The sequence below is a fragment of the Rattus norvegicus genome, chromosome 13, assembly GCF_036323735.1.
Source record: "Rattus norvegicus strain BN/NHsdMcwi chromosome 13, GRCr8, whole genome shotgun sequence".
Taxonomy (NCBI): Eukaryota; Metazoa; Chordata; class Mammalia; order Rodentia; family Muridae; genus Rattus; species Rattus norvegicus.
The window spans coordinates 97,529,759-97,550,517 of NC_086031.1; the positions used below are offsets into that span (position 1 = coordinate 97,529,759).

The 20,759-nt window shown below is 46.1% G+C and overlaps 2 protein-coding genes and 1 pseudogene across 3 annotated transcripts in view; 2 read left to right on the plus strand and 1 right to left on the minus strand.

Moving 5' to 3' along the window:
- Nucleotides 1-17,397, minus strand: part of Mia3 (MIA SH3 domain ER export factor 3) — a 45,116-nt gene extending 27,719 nt beyond the window's left edge. Inside the window, exons 1-4 of one of the 2 annotated variants that reach the window (XM_039091493.2) lie at nt 13,673-17,397; nt 10,000-10,133; nt 6,164-6,250; nt 665-3,440 (exon numbers count right to left, since the gene is read on the minus strand). In XM_039091493.2, the coding sequence (XP_038947421.1) occupies nt 665-3,440; nt 6,164-6,250; nt 10,000-10,133; nt 13,673-13,805 (3,130 nt within the window). In that variant the 5' untranslated portion in view covers nt 13,806-17,397. The remainder of the gene's footprint in view (nt 1-664; nt 3,441-6,163; nt 6,251-9,999; nt 10,134-13,672) is intronic. The other variant, NM_001398684.1, reaches the window with a different exon arrangement.
- Taf1a (TATA-box binding protein associated factor, RNA polymerase I subunit A) overlaps nt 14,014-20,759 on the plus strand; it is a 35,971-nt gene continuing 29,225 nt past the window's right edge. Inside the window, exon 1 of the mRNA NM_001037204.1 lies at nt 14,014-14,089. The gene's annotated coding sequence lies outside the window, so the exon portion shown is untranslated. The remainder of the gene's footprint in view (nt 14,090-20,759) is intronic.
- On the plus strand, nt 15,132-19,077 carry Pin4-ps4 (peptidylprolyl cis/trans isomerase, NIMA-interacting 4, pseudogene 4; annotated as a pseudogene).

Consider the following 20,759-nt stretch of genomic DNA (forward strand, 5'->3'; position numbering starts at 1 on the left):
AAATCCTCATGTTAAGTGAAGTGTCCCCAAAGGACAGACATCACAGCTCCTCTCATGTCTGGGTCTTGGGGTTTGTACAGGTATACAAAGTCAGTTATGTACGTGTGACATAAGAATTGGATGTATCTGTCTAGAGGAACACGGAAGGCTAACTGGAAGGGGAGGGATGAGGAAAGGGAGGGTAGCGTGGTGTAGAGAAGGACCATGCTTGAAGTACGTCACATATTTAAATGTTATAAAGCAGTATAGTGCTGAGCACACGCCTTTACAAATAAATATATGAAGAATATGTTCATAAAGCCCCTTTTATAACCTCACATGAAAGCTGTCCTCTGTTAAGAGCTTTACTTTGTGATTTGTTTTCTTGGTAATATATTTCTTGTAAAGTTTTTATAAAGTATCCCTTTGAAGATGGAAACCAGTTTCAGCTGCCCTATGGAAGAAAAGTTGGTATGGGGAAGAGGGGCGATCTGCCTCCATGCTCAGCCTAAAAGGAAGCTGCAGTGGGAGGCTCTGTAGGTCTAGACCCACGCCTTTCGGACTGTGACTAGAATTTTACAAACAAGAAATGGAATGCTTTAGTATATCCCATGCCCCATACACACCCCACCCCCACCCCCATGCCTGCACACTATCTCCACAAGGTTGTAGGCAGGTACTTTACCTTCTCCTGGTCCAGCCCAGCCTTCCTCCGGAGGTGGAGGTGTGGCTAATGGGGCAGTCTCCACTCCAGAGTATTGATACCTGACAAAATAGATCAGGTCTTGTATGTCATCCAACACCTCAGCTTCTTCCAACGGACTGTTCTCTTTTGCGTCCAGGTCCCTAATTTTGGACACTGGTGTATCAAGCATTTTCTCCGCCACACTCAGAATTAGTGACTCGGAGGCACGGAAGACTTTATCTAGGACTTTCTCCACGTTGTAAGGCAGGCTGTCCCGATGTGCTGATCTCAGCTTTATTGACATGTCTTGGAGCAAGCCCTCCAGCTCACGAACATCGAAGTACTTCAGGAAACGATACAGGGACTGTTGGTCGTCCTTGAAGAAACTGTTTATGATAGGCATGTCTTCCCTTATACTCTTGAGCACTATGTCAGGAATTTCGGGTGTAGCTCGCTGGGACGGGTCATCCCCAAGGTCTTCAGCATCAGGCCCCTGACTTTCTGAGTCTCCAAGCTTCTTGGTATCTTCCAGTTCCCCTCCTGAGATTTCTTCTCCCCCAGGGTCTTCAAGTCCCAAGGTATTGCGTGGCCCCTCCGGGTTGTCTTTTTGTAAATCACTAGGATTTTCCCTCAGAACAGCTTCCTTGGAGCCTGGAGTCTGAGCTGCTTTCTTGTCTGGAAGGCTGTGGACCTGAGAGGGCCCCTGGGCTCTCACATCTGCCACATGGCTTTCTTCTCTGTCCACCACCACACTACCTGACTCCTTGCCCATATCACCTGCCTCTTCAGATGTGGTTTCACTCTTTTTTCCCGTATCCAAAATCACATTAGCTGGGTGTTTGTTTTTTTCAGTGTTAAGATTAAGGGTCCCCAAAATTACTTTTTCAAAAACTTGAGAATTCATATCTGGCCTTCTGCCGTGAGTGCTGGGGTGATTTTCTCTAGACTGCTGTGCACTCACAGCATTTTCATCCTCCAGCAGTACCTCATGGGGATCGTGGTCCTCCTCCTCCTCCTCCTCCTCCTCCTCCTCCTCCTCCACTTCTGGCTTAACAGGTTGGACACTCAGAACTTCCGGGCTCTCAGCCTCCTGCGTCCTTTGTGTGACCTTGGGTGGCTCTGCATCTGTTAGGTCTTCCCTGCCCTCCTCCTCTGGAAATCCTGTCTTCTCATCTGCATGCTTACTGACTACAGCAGCTACGTCTCGCTCTTGCTGCCGAGAAAGATTTCTTCCCGAAATAGGAACTTTCCCCCCCAGTTCTCTTGAGAGACCAGTTTCCTCTGGAGGGGAGAATCTAGGTTGATTCTGAGTTTTAAGACCTGGTTCTCGAAATCCCTCCTGTTGGCCTGCTTTTGATCCACTGACAGAAGTGTCTGGGACCTCTGTACTGTCTTTGGATGCATCAGGCTTATTATTCCCCACGAGTGGTGCAACACCCAAGGGTTGGTGCTTGTTATTTTCCACCTCTGAACTCCTGGCAGCTCTGTGTACTAATTCACTCTCCAAGCCGTCTCCCTTCATCTCTCTGGTCTTGTCTTCATGGACTGTTTCCTTGGAGATATGGATAACTGGTTCCTTTAGGCCATTTTCTTTTTTTTCAAAGACAGCTTTCAGTGTAAAGTCTTTGCCCTTTGCAGCAGCTGGCAAAGGGTTGAGCTTGCTATTCTGAGGACGATAAGCACTCGCCGTTTCTGATTTGGCATCCTCTGACTCAGGATGTGCCAGGCCTCCCCTGGATTCCTGTACGTCCTTTCCTTCTCCTGTATTGACAAGTTCTGGGTCTGTTTCTGAGTCCTTTACATCACTTGTTTTGGGCTCTTCTACAAGAAGATCACCACCTTCGTCATCACGGGCTGGATAGCCAGGTGTTGGCCGTGGCTTCCTCTGATGGCTAGATGAAGCTAACAGGTCCTCCTCCTGGAGAGATCTCTCTAAATCCACCACACCTGATTTTCCTTCACCTCCTGTGACAATGGAAAAGAAAGTATCCCCCCAGGTGGTCAATACATCTTTATTGTCATTTCTGATGCCAGGAGCCAGAGAGGGTTCAACTTTATCCTCCTCATTCAAGTTCGGATCTTTATCTGTTAAATATTTCTCCATTGTGGGCTCGCCAGGGGCTTTCTCATCGTTGTCCACAAAAGTGAGTAATGGTAGCTCGTCAGAGCTGTCTGTGTGCTCCTCTTCATCATCCATTAGATAATACTCAGCGTCCAGTTCTTCATCGAAGCCGTCCTCCAATGAAGTGACCAGTCTGGTTGCCTCATCATCAGACACAAGGGCATCAGCAGTTGAGCCAAACTTGGTTTTCAGGTCAATACTCATTTCTGTTCTCAGGACTTGGTAAGCATCTGTCTTCTCCTGCTCCACTGAGGCAGGGGAACTATTGCCAGTTCTGTTTTCAGTTCCTGGCACTTTTAATTTATCTTCAAAAGTGTCCAATGAAGACTGCACTCCCTGAGCATTAGCCGCTGCAGTGTCGGGATGGGGGTGGCTCTCCTGAGCTGAGGGCTGTCCCTGCAGTTCCTCAGTGCTCTCTGAGAAAGCACCTTCTCCATCCTCTGAATCAACTCTGACCACCTCGGGCTCAGATGCAAGGTCAAGTTCATGCTCCCGAGACCCTTCAGGAGATTTCTCTCTGTGCTGAGAAACTTCTGCAGCTTTCTCCAACTTTTCAGGTACAGAGTCCTCCAGTTCCAAAAATCCTAAAAGCTCTTCTATATTATAACTGTTAAAATCGTCTCTTCCTCCTTCAAAGCAGACAAAATCTGTCTCCTGGATGGAGAAGACAAAGACATGAGCATCTCAACAACCCAGAGTCCCAAGAGCAACTCCTATTCATACCAGCAATAGAGGTAGCGCCTTATTCTAGGAGGGCTTTGAGCCAAAGCTGGGCCAATACAGTATCAGGTCAGAGGGAGAACGACTCATGTGGCTGGTGAGTTTGTTTGGCCCCCATCCCTGGTGTCTGTTTGGAAAATAATCTGTTCCCCCATGCTGTCAGTTTTATGGAGACAGTTGGAGGCTTCCTGTTGGCCAGCTCTGGTTAGGTAAATCTGTCTTATTGTACAGCGCAATTATATTTGCATTAAAACAAACAAACAAACAAGCAAAAAGCTGGCTCATATTCTCTAAAAAGCACAGTGAGCAAACAAATGGAGACCTGTTATTCTCCCTCTGTGCTACTTCTGCGTTTCTCAGTTTGTTCTGCACACTTGGTGGCAGTGACTTTTACTGTCGGCTTGACAGCATTGATGATTGTCTAGGAGACAGGCCTCAGGCCATATCCGTGAGAGTTTCTAGCCCAGGTTAACTGACAAGGGAAGACCCATCGTAAATACAGGCAGCAGCATCCAGGGTCCTGGATGACATAAGAAGCAGAAAGCAATCTTAATGCCAGAATCCAGCGCTCCAGTTCCTAACCAGAGACGCACAGTGAGGAGTGCCTCATGCTTCCGCAGACAAGACGTCCCCCCATGATGAACTATACCTCAAACCGCGAGACAAAACAAGTGTGTCTCTGTTAAGCTGCATTTGCCAAGTGCTCCCAACACCAAGAGAAAAGTAACAGACAGAAGGGGAAGCGGCTGTCCTGTGCTGGGCCTCCTGTTTCTAATAGCTGTCTGCTCACTTTGTTAACAAACTGTCTGGGGAACTGGGGAACTGCAGGACCTCACAGCTCTCTACCCCAGAGTCCTCTATGCCAACCATCTCTGCCCACCCAACTAGAAACAGGCAGAATTATGGGGCTGTGGTGTTCTAAGTCTTCATGTATTTTAGAAATATACCTTCATTGGCCTTGGAAATATTTATCGGCTAAAAAGGTATCTTAGTAACAGAATGAGAATTTAAAACTGGTTCTCAACCTGTGGGTCTTGATCCATTTCAGGGCCAAATAGCCCTTTCATAAAGGTTGCATATCAGATATTCACAGTACAATTCGTAATAGCAGCAAAATTACAGTTATGAAGCAGTAACACAATGATGTTATGGGTGGGGTCACCACCACATGAGGAACTGTATTATAAAGGGTTGGAACATCGGGAAACACTGTGTTAGAGGGTGAAGAATGGTGTCAGAGGCTGCCAAAATCTCCACTTTTATAATTTCTGGAACAACAACCAGAAAACAAGGTTCAGTGGGAATACCTTTCAGTAAGTTAAGAGTTCTCAGTAGCAATTAATATCGGTTTTTAAGACTTGACATATCTGTATTCTTTCTTTTTCCCGTAAGCAATTGGTACCAACGGAATCACATGATAAGCAGAACCTTAAAGGAGCAACTGAGAGACTTGTCGTCCTCAACCAAAGCTTTGCAGTATTCTGGGGAGGCCTGTCCCGCGCAGAGGGGCTGGTGACTTCCTTCCCTCATCACCAGCATTTCTGAGTCATTGTCTTAATGTCAGGAGAAGGATGTCACGGGAAGAGTGAAGAGAGGGGACACAGACAGAGTCCATAGCAGGACGATATCTCCCTCCCTGCAGTCCCGTGGTCAGCAGAGAACCCCAACGCGTAAAGCGACATGATGGCCCTGAGAATACTGAGGGCTGTCAGGGCTGTGACCCAGTCCATGAACCGCCTTAGACCTGCAGCCACCCAAAAGACTTGGGCGTTAACTGTCATGTTCCACAGCCTCAGAAAAGGATCACTGGGGATGGGGATTCTAGGATGAAAAATCACTTTGGGCACAAAAGCAATAAGTCTGTGCCGTGAATGAATGCTCTGTAGAGGGAGAGATAGGCCTTTATAGACTTGAGGCTGCACCTCCCATAGAGCCCTTAGCATCGCTTTTCCAGATGTGACATAGGCGTTAGATCACTAGAGTCAGGGAGAAAAGCTTTGTAGCAACAAGTCAGCACACAATTTAAAGTTTGACTAACCGAACCCATTTCCTATGTAATCAAAATGCTTAGAACCCAGTGAGTAATTGTCAAATTAGGACACCTCTTTCTGCTTGTTAAAGTTGTTTACCTCTATAACTAAGTACAAAGACTTTTCTTTTCTTTTGTGGTGTTTTAGTCTTAAATAGTTCAGGCTGGCCTTTAAGTTCAGGCCCTTTAACAGGGTCTCCTGACCCTGCTGTAACGACCTCCCAAATGTTAGGACTACAGGTGAGCGTCATCACACTTGGCTAAGGTGTTAACTCTTAACCTTCACATTCTTAAAGAAAGAAGGAAAAGCCTGTATATCTATAAGTCCCATAAGAACATCAACTTCAGTATATTAGACGGTTCTCAGAATAATCTCCTGCAAATGCTTTTCAAACATTTCTTCTTTTTTAGTTACCCTGATTCCAAATTAAAATCTAATGCACAGATGTTGTTTTTCTCCTGTCTGAGCATGGCCAAAGGCGTTCAGATGAGATGATTGTACTATGTACGAACTGTCTGGGAAAATGCAGTGTCTTGCCTAAAGCGATCTGAAACTGGCACTGCCACCACCACCAGGCGCTGTAATTGATTACACTGATGCAGTTAAAAGTCACCAAGAACAACTTACGTCTGCCGGGACGCGCAGCTCTTCCTCTGTGTATTTATGAAGGACTTTGATCAGATCTTTTGGAAAATATCCAAAACTCTGTCTGACCTATGTGAAACAGTGGGCAAAAGGGACAAATGTCAATCAAGTTCTGTATGAGAAACACAAAGGATGGACTTTTAGCAGTGACAGGAAAAACTGAGAGACGAGGGATAAACAAGAGAAATAGACATTTGCTGTTAATAATTAAACTGCAATGGCTGCCAATGAAAATTAATATTGTTAAACCAACAGTTCTCTAAGCCAGGGGCATGTTCTTTTGTATATTGCTATGTTAGAAGTAGTCAGAGATCTGAATAGGAGAAGCCTCCTGCAGACTGTGTGGTTAAGACCTGACAAACCAAAGCTGACGAGTAACACCGTTCCAAGTGGTCTCTGGCGAGAATGTAAGTGAGCATTATTAGCATTGCTCCTCAACCACGTCTAACAAGTTTCCCTTAAATCAATTCACAGCGGCCATGGAAAACAGTAGGAGCGAACAAGACTTCTCACATGTGTGCAGCTACAACACACAATGCCTATTGACATCATGTGCTATGGTAGTTTTCTCCAAAACCAGCATTCAGAAGTATTTGGGGGCTAATATAATAATATAATATAATAAAATTATGACATAATGCATACTTACCTACTACCAGCTTCAGTTCCATGTAAAATAAATCTACAGAAATAAGCCCAGTCTTTTCTAGCACTCATAACTAAGATACATAAAATGTGTGTGTGTGTGTGTGTGTGTGTGTGTGTGTGTGTGTGTGTAGAAGCTCCATTTGAGAAACTGTCTTTCATTGGCCACTGTCTGAAAGGAAACAGGGTCCCAACCAATGAAGAAACAGATTGACAGACAGACAGACTGATAGACAAGTCGTCCACCTTATCACTAACTCATTTCCATTCACTAGTGTCCCGGGTCTATCTGGGAACCATCTGGAGGACGTGTTAGTACGAGAACAAAGCCCCAAAGATTAGATAAGCAAGGGCATTAAAAGCTACGAGCCTGGCAGATAAACCCTGAGACTACAAACAAACAAACAAAAGGAAACCAAGAGAGACTACAGATGAGAATCAAGTTACTCGAACGTGTTATTCTGAAAACTAAGGAGAACTGTGAGGTTCCTGAAGTGTGAGGGAGGCTGAGCAGAAATACGTTTCCCTTCTGTGGGAAAATTCTTCTGAGCTTGTACCTAGAAAAGTGAAGGAACCCAGAGCTATGTGAGAAAGGGAGGGGGCGTCCTCCTTAATGAGTCAACTGAGACTACAACTCGCAGAAAACTCCAGGATCAGATCACCCTTCCCTACCATCTCAGGGAACCACAGGCCCTCACAGAGGTAATTCTTATGTCTAATCTGGCTTCTGCCAAGGCACTGATGACTTGATTTGGGGGTGGGGAGGATAGCTTCTGCCTTACGAGGTCCACTTCTGCCTAAGCTACCTCGAGAACAAGTGTAATTAAGTGCTATATCGTCCTGTAAAGAAACACTCAAAAGGATGGCAGATAAGATGTGGTTTTTGACTCGATAATGAGCTGAGACACCAGCTGGCAGACAAGCAAAGCAGTAAAATGACTGTCACAGGAGCTGGGCAAACAGAGTCCCACCCAAGCATGCACATAGCCACTGGCAAAGATCACTTTCTGGCTGGATGCTGAAAGCAGGGTTTCTTAAGGAGGCAAGGGCAGGGCTGGGGAGAGATGTAGAGTGTTGCCTATTGTGTATCGAGTCTTGGTTTGATGTGAAGCACTACACAAATGGTGCATACCTGTAATCCCAGCATGGGGGAGGCAGAGGCAGGAGGATCAAAGCAAGCAGGGTAAGAACTGTGACCCAGAAGGAACAATATGTTTCAAGGTGGAGAGCTAACAGGCCAGAGAAAATCATAAAGTCAGCTTATTGAAGCCCAAAGGCCAAATGAACACAAATGAACTGTGAAGAAATGTAACACAGGCACATAGGAAGCAGCCCCAGAGCCAAGACTATCCAGCACTCACCTGGGAACCATGAGAAGACAGCACAGATGCGTCCTCATATCAGTGAGGAGGCCGTGAGCAGCCACTGGGATGCTGTCTAAGTAAAAGGGCTGTGCCCCACCACTTGATGCTTTAAAAACCCTCCAGAGGAAGCTGAAATGCTGACAGGGCAATTTTTTTTTTTTCCATAGGGAGTTGCTAGAACCTTGTTCTGTGTTGATCATTGGTGTTTTATCGAGAATGAACGCTGGAGGTTGGGAGTTGGGATGTTTGTTTCTAAGCTGGACTTTCCCGTGGGTCAGCACAGACCCTATAGTCAACCGACTCCCATGTACCAGCCTCTTCAGAAGGAAAAAAACTCTCATATGCTCTGAGCCAGGTCCCTGCTGGTGAATCCCTTCTTAAGCTATACCAGAGTGTGATGGATACAGCCAAGGTAAGCTGTGTCTGATACCAAGAGGCAAAGAGTTAGGAACAGAATCCGAGGGAAAAGAAAAGCAAGAAAAAGATACCTCAGAAGTTATAAACCAACCAAGCAAGAATGCATGCAGTGAGCAAAGTATCTTCCATTCTGTGTGTGCCTGCCTACCTGTGTGTATGTGTATGTGCATGTATGTGAAGGCCTGAGTATGTACAGGTGTGTGTGTGTGTGTGTGTGTGTATACCTGAGCGTATGTGTGTGCATGTGTGTGTGTGATGCATGCATGTGAGTATATGTGTGTGTGCAGTTGAGTGTTTATGTGTGGTGCATGTGCATGAGTGTATTGTGTGTGTGTGTGTGTGTGTGTTAGAGTATGTGTGGTGCACATGGTTAAGTGTATGTGTATGTATGAGTGTATGTGTATGTGATGCATGTGTATGTGTGTGTGCAGTTGAGTGTGTGCTTGTGTGTGATGTGTGTATGATGCATGCATGTGAGTATATGTTTGTGTATATGTATGTATGAGTGTATGTGTGTGCAGTTGAGTGTGTGTGCATGTGCATGTGGTGCATGTGCATGTGTGTGTGTCTGTGTGTCTATGTGTGTCTGTGTGGCATGTATGTGTGAAGGCCAGAGGACAACCTCACTGTTATCCTTAAATGCTGTCTACCCTGTAGGTTGTTTGGGCTTTTTGTTTGTTTTTTGGGGGTTTGGGTTTTGTTTGTTTGTTTGGGTTTTGTTTGTGGTTTGAGATAGGGTCTCACTATGTAGGCCAGGCTGGCCTGAAATTCACAGAGGTCTGACTGCTTCTTCCTCGCTCATGCCTCACCCTATGGTTTTCTCTCTCTGAGTAGATGACGCTGGCTGGCCTGTAAGTCCTAGGCGTCCACCTGTCCAGTGCATCCCTGACTCTGGCATCATAAGCACACCCCACAAAGCTTGGCTTTTAAAAGTAGGTTCTGGGGATCAGACTCTGGTCCTGACTGTCTCTCTAGCCCTGTTTTAGTTTTTTGATTGACTATTTTTACAGAGAAAAGTCATATAAAGTCAACTTTAACCCTGCACACCTGAAGCACTGTCTTGCACATAACTTACCATATCAGTGACCACAAATACTTCTCTCTCGAAGCAATGCTAGATTTTTCAGGTCTTTGCCATTCTGACTTCTATTGTACATGCCACTTCCTATATGGCTGTGGGGTAGTAGCCGAACCAGTTCAGTTCTGTTTCACAAACCTCTGCTTTACCCCTGCTGCGTGCCAGGCCTGAGGCCTGCTGGGACCACAGGGCTGCCTTCTGTTTACAGTCTAGGAAACACACCATCCACAACCTCAACTAAAGTGATTTAAGTCTGCAGTGCTACAAAAAAACAATGAAAATAAGAAAATAAAGCTTTTCACCATTTTACTTACACTTCCAGCCCAAACTTCAGGGGATCCCCCTGCCAGTTTGTAGTAGACATATACATCGTCACCTTTCTTAAAATTCACAAAACGACAATCTGGGCCCGTGAAGTCTTCAAGAGCTTTACCACGGTACATTAACACTGCACACAGAAATAGAAAGGAACAAAATATTAGGATTATCACAGCCTCCCCCGCACTTTCTGATTCTTTTAAAGACGGGCTGTGAGCGTCCCAAGCTGGCCTTAAACGTTTTTGGTACCAAAGATGGCCCCAGAGCCTCTCATCCTCCTGCCTGTATCTCTCCAGTGCTGGGATTTGCCAGCACATGCTGGAGATCAAAGTCGGGGTTTTGTGCATCTTAGGCAAGCATTACCAGCACTTAGAGATTTTCCAGGAAATACAAGAATCCCATTACAAACCGTAATCAAGACTTCCCAGGACTCTCCTGGAATTAATTTCAGTTCACATGCTCCAAGTGTCTAAAATCCTCAGAGCCTCATTGCTACATCACATCATCTATAATCAGATGAGGGGACCTTTCTACTTTTCTCTCTGGGTAAGCCTGAGAAACCAAAAGCCATGTGCCCACTCCCACAGACGGCTGCTCTCAGGTCAACCCTTTGTTTTCCTCTCTAATCTTCAAGCCCACCCACTGCCCCCCTTTTTTTCCTGTTTCATAATCATAAAAAGCTTCACTCGTGGATGTGTAAATGCAGGTGCAGGTGCTGACTGGTTTAAACATAGCTAACTGTGGAGATAACAGGGAGCCAGGGAGACCGCCCAGGAATCCCCAAGGGGTCAATTAAACTTGAACTAACCACTAACAGGCACTACCTGTAAGTGGCTGCAACTGTTTAACTGTTTCTTTGCAGCAGTAAACACTGTCAGTTTCATTTGTGGCTAAGTTGTCTCTGCACAGTGTCTGGATGAGTTACCAGGGAGGCACATTATCACATTCTATTAGGGATCCAATCAATCACAAGGCAGTGTCTTCTAAAAGCAAGTAACATCGATGTATCAGCATTAAGAAGGTTTCTAGCCAGGCCTGGTAATATAAAACTGTAATTCCAGTATTCAGGAAGCTGAGGCAGGGGGATCATAAATCCAAGGCTTGACTGGAGCACAGAGGGAGTTCAATGCCAACCTAGGTAGTTTAGTACAAAGAGGACCAAAGACATAGCTCAACAGCAAAAAGCTTGTTGCTTGCTGTAGACAAGGCCCTGGGGTTCCGAGTCCTCCATTATTATGCTTGCAAGTGGGTGCTCCGGCGAGGACACACACACACACACACACACACACACACACACACACACACACACTAGCAAATCTAAAAAAGCTTTCAAAACAAATTTTTCTAGAAACAAAATTCAAGATGGGTGTCTCATTTGTCAGGAGCCAAACGAAACTATGGGATGAGGTCAGAAGTTACTTTCTCATTCACAGTGCAGCTCTTTGGCCTGGCATGGTGGCATATGTCTTTAATCCCAGCACTGGGGAGGAAGAGGCAGGCAAGGGGTCGATGAGTTCTGTTCCAGCCTAATCTATAAATGCATCCCAGGCCAGCTAGAACTGCATAGTGAGACTCTGTCCCAAGCGAATAAATAAGTAAAGATAAATACAGAACTCCCGTCACTCCAACAGAAGCAGCATTTGCCAAATGAAATTAACAGTGCCTTAAAGGGCAGAGGCATGGCGGTCATGGGAAGTACACTGTCTAAAAGCCAATTAGCCACAGTACAAAAACACGTCTTTAAACTACATCTTCAAGGGACAAGCATGCATTTAGAGGCACTGGCTTGGGTTTTAAAGCTAACATAAGATTATTTTCAGATATGCCAGCATCCTGATTCAGACGAGACTGAGCAAGAGGCCAGGCTGAAGGACCCTGAGACTGGGGTTCTACTCAGATCGGAAACTGTTTGTGGTTCCCTCCTTAGATTCTTGAGGATGCCCAGTAATGTATCAAGGACAGCCCATTCTGTATGTAGCACTTACCATTTATGAGTGACATGCACACTGAGTGACACCTTTTCTGACACCTCCACCATGAGCACTTACTACTGGCAACACACACCTGGGCCCTGCTTCTTCTTCCTTTTTTTTTTTTTTTTTTTTTTTTTTGGTTCTTTTTTTCGGAGCTGGGGACCGAACCCAGGGCCTTGCGCTCCCTAGGTAAGCGCTCTACCACTGAGCTAAATCCCCAGCCCCTGGCCCTGCTTCTTCTGTCATTGCCTCCCGTGTTTGGTTACATTTGTTTGGAATTGGGCCACTCCTCAAGTTATACTAGAGCCCCGAACTCTTTCCACCACGAGTCTCGGTTCTAAGGCAGTATCAGTGATATGGTGGTCCTCCCAAGGTTTGAGGAAACTCAGGTAAGGCCGTGCTTGACAGCAACGAACAGAAAATGCTTGTCAATATTCAATAGCCAAATGGTAATCCCTACACGAAGGAGGGGATTCGCCAGGGTGGCTTTACCTTTGCGGTTTATTTACATTGGCCCTGGGTTACGACCTAGAACCTCAGTGACATAAATTACAGGCCCCTCCATTTTTCTTTAATGGTATTGGAATAAACCATTCAAATTATGAATCTTGCTTTCCCCCCCCACGACATCAATTGAAATATAAACTGATAATCTGCACTCCTCTTAGTCTTTTAGAATGAATAATTTTCTGTATGTACTGCTTGTGATTTATGAAGGGCATCGTCCGTGAGTTACACAGTTGCTGGAGACCATCCTAAGACCAGTATGAATTATTCTGAGTAGGAATGGGTCCCAACAACATAGGGGACTAAGGAGAAGGCTGGACTGACTCCAGAGACCCTTAGAGTATTTATTATTACCGTTACAGTAATAGCCCTCTTCTAATCTTAACCTTCTCCATGGCCCACCTCCAACCCAGGCACCTCCAACCTAGGACTAGAGCGCGACTGCGCACAGAGAAGGCGGCTGCGGTTCTCAGGTAGTGACAGGTGCAGCAACTTGACCTCTTTAAGAACGAAAGATTTTGACCTTCCCGCAGCCCTACTTGAGAGCTGGCAAGAGGGTTCTGTGCAAAAGAGCAGACAGGACTGAGGGAGAAAACCGGGAGACCTCAGAATGCGCTGCTTGCTTGGCCTCGGGACTCATCCCAAACCTAAACTCCAGTTCCTCTGGTTCCAAAGGTGATGCGAGCTGGTCCCAATGCAGCCAAGAGGGGAAGAGGCAGCGCCGGGGTACCCTCTGGAGGAACCCCGCCGTCAATCGGTCACTAGGATTGCACCCCGATCTCTAAGCGCGTGGATCTCGGTCTTGCGTGAACCCAGGTTCCCACGGCCGGCGTTAAGACGCTCTCGGCTACAGCATGGGGCGCCCAGGATGCGGGGGCGCGCCACCCCATCACCCCGGGAGCCCAGATGGAGATCGGGGATAAGGAAGCAGGGAGCTGTACCCTGTGAAACCAGTCTGGGTCTGCGGCGACCCCCAGCCGGGTCAGAGAAGCAGAGAGCAAATCCGGCAACAAGTGGTAGGCACGGCCTCTACGTCAGGGCTACCCGGGCGATTGCCGAGTAAAGCAGACCCGCGCGGGCTCTGCGGGCCTGAGACCCCCTAGGCCAGGTGCGGGCTGTGGGACTCCGACCCGCGGGGCCACCGCTGCCACCCGGGAACCGGCCGCCCGCCCCGCCACCCGGCACTCACTGCTGCACTCTGCGTCCCCGCACACTTTGAGGTCCGAGAAACGCCGTCCGGGGCTGAGGTCCGGCTGGCCCGGGACCCACCAGAGCGCCCCGAGCAGGAACAGCCAGAATAGCAGCCCCGGCGCCGCAGCCATGTTGTGGCCACCGCGGGCGCCGGTGACGCGGAGGCCGCCGGCGGGCGGTGCCGGGGGCGGGGCAGGAGCGGGCGGTGCCGGGGGAGGCGCCCAGGAGGCGGGCTGCAGCTAGCGACACGTCAGCAAGGGCTCAGCAAGGGCTCAGCAAGGGATGCGCGGTGGCCTGGAGGAGGCCTTGGCGTCCCTCCGAACTGCTACCTTGACAACCGACACAGGCAACTTCCCCTCGCCCAATCGCGAGCCTCGGCTCCGGCGCCTTCACAGACGACCCTCCGCGTCACCAGGTTCGTCACTCCGCATCTCGGCGCCATCCCAACAGGTTCTTTCGTCTTCCTCCTTCGGCTTCGGATTTCTGGCCCATGCTAAACAGCCATCCCTCTTCATTACTTCTTCCAACTACCGTTTTTAGTTTTGAACCGCCAAGTCCCACACAAGACTGGCCAGTGTGCAACTGATCCATGCACAACCCCCAATCCTCGCGCACACACACTTCAGACTCCATAAGGTTCTTTGGGACCTCCATCACATGGCCCTCTTTTATTTCGATGGAGTAGTGGGTGGGACAATGTATTAGAAAGTGGCATCCTTTAAGATTGGTGGACAGTGGTCCTCTGCCCAAGATCTTCAGATTTCTGTCGCTGTCCATAAAGAACATAACGTCATTTAGTCTAGCACCAACGTGTTCAACTTCCATCTCCTTTGCCAGAACTGAAGTTGACAATAGCTACTGCCTCAATGTCTCTCCTCTCCTTAAGCCTTCTTATAACTCCGTATTTCCAAGTAACATGCAACGGCTTTACCACAGACTGCCCCGTCTCTCTGTCCCTTTGCCCTGTTTCCTGGCATACTTCCCCTCCTCTGTTAGGCCCACTCAGAGCAACCCCACTCCTCCCACACCTCAGATAGCTCCATAGGAGCTATTGTTCATGTGGTGCTGGAGACTGGGCATGCTCAGCAACAGCGCCGAGCTACATCCCCACTCTAATTTGTTTTGTTCGGACCTGTTCCTCGGTGCCTAGGGAAATACCTGGGACTTGTGATGTGCTCAACAGTGAACTGCTGCACGAACCATGGTTCCCCTCAGGTCACACTCGTGATTTAAACAGTTGCTACACGGGGTACTCAGTGCTCTCCCTTCAGCAGCATCCTCAACACCAGGAACAGATCTGCAGATATGTTTATTATTGGATGGGGACATATCTGGCAGAACGACTACAATCTCAGTGCATTTTTTTTTTCTGTTGTTCTGGATGCCACTAGGTACGAAAGCAGATTGGAGTAATTTGAACATCTTATTTCTACAGAATAGAATTAAATAACATTCCATTGGTAGAAAAAGAAGAATAAAATGGTGTGATGTTTCTGTTTAAATATACTTTTACATATAGGGTCAGTGTTCCTATTACAGAGGAGCACTGTGGCTCACAAAGGTTTTGTTTTTAAAATGTACATATCTTGGAGAGTTCAACCACAAACTTTTTTTTTTAAAGATTTATTTTTTTTTTTTTTGGTTCTTTTTTTCGGAGCTGGGGACCAAACCCAGGGCCTTGCGCTTCCTAGGTAAGCGCTCTACCACTGAGCTAAATCCCCAGCCCCAAAGATTTATTTATTATTATATAGGAGTACACTGTAGCTGTCTTCAGACACACCAGAAGAGGGCACCAGATCCCATTACAGATGGTTGTGAGCCACCATGTGGTTGCTGGGATTTGAACTTAGGACCTCTGGAAGAGCAGTCAGTGCTCTTAACTACTGAGCCATCTCTCCAGCCCTCAACCACAAACTTAAGAAATGCCACTGAAGGGGAAAAGTGGTTCTGGAAAAGGAGGGAAAGGAGGTGCAGCCTCTGGGAACAACAGTGTCAGTGGTGACAACTCAGCAAATGTCAGACACATCCTATGTGAAAAATCATGGGAAAATCATGGTGGTCATGGAAAAGTTAAAGCCGGGGATGAAAGTCAGTGAAGTGGCCCCACACACAATACAGTGAAGATAAAGGCAGACAAGGTGTGTGTGTGTGTGTGTGTGTGTGTGTGTGTGTGTGTGTGTGTGTGAGAGAGAGAGGGGGGGGGGGGACTTGTGTTGGATGACCAGAGGATCCATGGCGGGACCACTTCAAGCAACAGCATTTGCCTTGCCTGTAAGTGGAATGGATAGACCCGTGTTTCAGACCCTCCAGTTAAGACAAAATTTGGATATCATATTATTACAGCTAAAGGGAGAAAATGAAATCACATGAAAGACTGAAGAATGTATTTACCTTTAGGAGGATGCATGGCAGGGGTCAGAGGACACCAGGAAGAAATAGTTCTCTGTGTCCTCAACTTCCATCATATGGGATCAAACTAATGTCTTTGGGCTTGGTGGCATGTGCCTTTACTCATTGGGTTCTGGAGGTTTAATGTATCTATGTTCCTTTAAAACATATACTTCCGGGGCTGAGGATTTAGCTCAGTGGTAGAGCGCTTGCCTAGCAAGCGCAAGGCCCTGGGTTCGGTCCCCAGCTCTGAAAAAAACAAACAAACATATATTTCCCTAAAGAGACACTAACCAGTCTAGTGGATAAAGAGAGAAAACTTCTCAGACAACAACCAGGCTGGTAGTGGCAGCTTTCCTACCCTGCCAGTGCAGTTAGTGTGTGAGTAAGCCCTGCTGTTGCTGGTGGCCTTTGAGTGTGTGGCCCTGATACTTAACATGAACTCTAACCTATGGGCATTGTTCGATAATCCCACCAAGGGGGGTTTTCACTGGTTGTGTAATAGTTAAAAGTACACATGTGTTGTCTGCGGTGGGAAGCACATAGATAAATAAGATATGGCAGGTTCTTGACCTTGGGGAATCTGATGTGGGAATGAGAAGACAAGACAAATAGATCTGAAATGAGTAGAAGCCAGTATTATAATACACGTCATTGCAAATTTGCTATGACACCTATCCAGAAGCATCTCACCTACCAGTTAAATTGCCAGGAGGAATTGTCTTATGTGAAAAACGAAACTACTCAGTGTCCAGAAAACAGTGGGAACATTCACTGAGGACTATAGCTTCCACTGAAGAAAAAAGAAGTTAAAAACAGGGGCCAGGGTAAATTATACTGAATGGACTCAAGAGCAGAGTAAGCATCACGGAAGAAAATCCTAGTGAATACAGAAGTGATATAAACTCTCCAACACAGAAAGGACCGTGAAGAAATGAACCACCAGTACCCACAACCTGACCAGTCCAGTATGCTTGTGATTAAGGTCCCCGAAAGAGATGGGAGTCAGAAAGTATGTGTGAAGGAATCATGAAGGAAATGTTCCCAAACTGATGGTCACTTAGACTCGGGGAGCTGAATACACCCCAGTTACAGTAAAACAATTACCATGCAGTGCCATGCTTAAAACCAGTGGTAATGGAGCAAACTGAGGGGTTCTTAGAGCAAGTGCCGTGTGAGTATAGAGGGATGACGATAGAGTGACAGAGCTGGGCTGGCGGTGGTGTACACCTTTGATCCCAGCGCTCAGGAGGCAGAGGCAGGCAGATCTCTAAGTTCAAGGCCAGCCTGGTCCACAGATCTATTTCCAGGACAGCCAGGGCTACATAGAGGAAAAAAAAACCCAAAATTTCATTCATTCATTCATTCATTCATTCATTCAAATTTTTAAAAATTAAAAACAAAACAACAAATTAACAGAGAGGCACATTACACGCCTTATTAGGAATCTAGTGCATCATGAGGCAGCATTGTCCAAAAGTGAACAACATCGATGGATCAGCATTAAGGAGCTTTCCAGCCAGATCTATTGATGTAAACCTGTAATTCCAATATTCAGGAGGTTGAGGCAGGGGGATCATGGGTTCAAGGACAATCAGGGCTGCACAGTGAGACTCTGACTGATAAGAGAAAACCAAACACAAAGCGGAGGGCTGCAGATGTTGCTCAGTGGTCGAGCACTTGCCTTGGATGTGAGAGGCCCTTGACTTGCATCATGGTACCTACCACAAACTAAAATAATAATAATAATAATAATAATAATAATAATAATAATAACAACAATAACAATAATAATAATAGACAATAGCTCTAGTCAGATGAAGGAAGGAAGAATACAATGTGGCAGAACATTTTAGACACCAAAAGAAAATGAATTGACGAGGTAAATTTGTCTTTCGGAGATGAGGCTAAATCTATTAATGTAAAAAAAAAAATTAACTCCCGCAATTAACTGTAGATGGATCACAGACCCTCCCTAAGTATAATAAAAGACCTATAGGGGCAACATTTAAATCAGGCATAACTTTTAGACGGGGCATGGAACGCATGCAACCAAAGAAAAATCTACGTCGGTGCAGTCGCAGTGTCCCTCTTCAGACAGAAGGCACATGTTTCAGGATGTCATAAAGGAAAGTGAAAAAACATTGGAGGGAAGAAAGTAATGGCCACGTTGGCCCTTGCTTGTAATCCGAGCACTCGGGAAGTGAGGGCAAGAAGATAAGGAGTTTAAAGACCCGCCTTGGCTACATAGCAAGTTCAGAGCTAGCCTTGGCTACATGAGAACTTTGACTCAAAGCTAGCCTGGGCTACATGAGAACCTTGACTCTAACTTTTTTTTTCTCAGAAGAAAATAAGTGCAATTCACACATCTGGTAAGGGGCTTGTGGCTAGAATGCACGAGCAATTCTTACAGTCCAATAATAAAAGACAACTTAGTTATTGAATGTGCAAAGGCCAGTAAAGAGACGAAGGGATACTCTATATCATGAGAGAGACTTTGGAAATATGAAACACACACATTTAGAAATGTGAAGCACAAACTTTGAGAGAAATGAATCAGGAAGTTGGGTTTAATCAAATAGAAATACACACTGCGATTTCTTTATTTGGTGAATGAAAATGCAAGGGCAAATCAAACAGAAGAGAGTGTTTGCAGACCATGCCTGTAGAGGGATTAGATCTGAAATACATGAATGCAAATGGTTAATGACAAAACAACCCAAGTAGAAACAGTGATCAAAATTGATACATGCACACCAACAGTGCATGCAGAAGATACTCAACTTTGTAAATCACCTGCGAGGTGTAAATCTAAGCCACAGTGTGTGTGTGTGTGTGTGTGTGTGTGTGTGTGTGTGTGTGTGCGCGCGCGTGCGTGTCTTGCACGCATGCAGTAAAGTGTCTTCTTACTGAAATTTGCAAATGACTCCTTACTAAACATTACAATCTGTGACAGTGTGGACTTTGAGGAAACCTGCCCTTACCTCTAACATGGAAACTGCCTGCATCCCAGCATCCGCCAGCTGTTCTAAATGAGAAGCTACTTTGTTGCCCAAGGAAAAAGAGCTCCACTTCTTCCTTGCAGGAGTACGGTATACTCGGTATACTCGTTACAGTGTCAGAGAGAACAGCCTCTTGTATACATCCAACACGGAGTCTTTAGAGGCCTCTCTGGAGAGACCCTGGCCTCACTATTGAGCCCTCATCTTCAGTTGGCACAATTTGGAGAGACAAAGCAGAGGCTTTGGTGGGAGAGCTGACTGAAACAGACGTTTCCTGAAGGCTTTTGAGCTGGTTTTGTTAGGCATTCTCCCACCCGTCTGTGCCCATTTCCATTTTGAGACTGGAAAGAATCCATCTACTAGTTCTAAAGGCAACCTTCCTGCCCAGGAAAGGCTGGAGCTCCTGGTTCTTTATGTTTTGTTCCCTTCCTATTCACAGACCTCCTCTATCCTCAAGGGTCAGGGGTTCTCAAATCACAAATCCTTAGTATGTACTTTGTTGGTTTTTTGGCTTTCAGAAAAGCACATCTTTTGATGATTTCCATATATATACATATATATCTTCTGATCTCTCTCTCTCTCTCTCTCTCTATATATATATATATATATATATATATATATATATATATATATATATATATATATATATATATATCTTCTGATATATATCAGGGCCATATCTAGCTTTCTGTTGTTCACCTTAAGTTTTTTTGAGATTTATTTATTATTATTCTATGCATATGGGTATCTTGCCTACAAGTGTGTATGGTGCCCACAGAAGCCAGAAGAGGGAGTCAGATTCCTAGAACTGCACTTAGAGATGACTCTTGACAGGCCATGTGGATGCTGGGAATTGAACCCTGTGTCCTCGGAAGAACAGTCAGTGTGCTCAATCACTGAGCCATTTCTCTAACCCTGTTCTCTCTCTCTCTCTCTCTCTCTCTCTCTCTCTCTCTCTCTCTCTCTCTCCCTCTCTCTCTATCTCCCTCTCTCTACTTTTTAGACAGGGTTTTGTATATCCTAGGCTAGCTTTGAGCTCCCTATGAAGCTATAATTCTAGTTGTCAAGCACTTGCTCTTAATCCATAGCAAAGAGACATAATGCAGTGAACAAAATAAATCTGTTAAATAAACTGGCACATGAAAATTTAAAAGCAAAAAAGAAAATCATTTCCAGGCTTTATGAGGACCATGTACCTGCTGAGGCTATAAAGCACAGTAGGACAGCACAGGAGCATTAGCAGGGCACAAGCTACATGAGGGCAGGCAGTAGAGAAATGAATGTTGTGGGATCTGGGCTTGAGATTATTATCTGCCAGATACCGAGGGAGGGGCTGTGGAGTCTCTTGTGAGCCCAGAGTATGTCGAGATTCCCCCCAACACACACACATCTCACTCCCCCTGTACAGTCATTATCCAAGGTCTGATAACCATACTCCTGACCTGAAAGCCCTTTAACAGTTCACCCCGACAACAGTCCAGGCAGAATCTTGCAGGATGCCCTTTATTCTAATCTGTCAGAATGCTTTTCTGTCAACAGACCAACACCTCTTTTCTTAGACAACAGGTCCAAGCTACACTATAGACTAATCTAACAGCCAAAAGTAACCCATGGCTGGAAAAACGGCTTGACATTGAGAGCACACACTGCTGGTGCAGAGGACCCGAGTTCCATTCCTGGCACCAACGTTGGGTG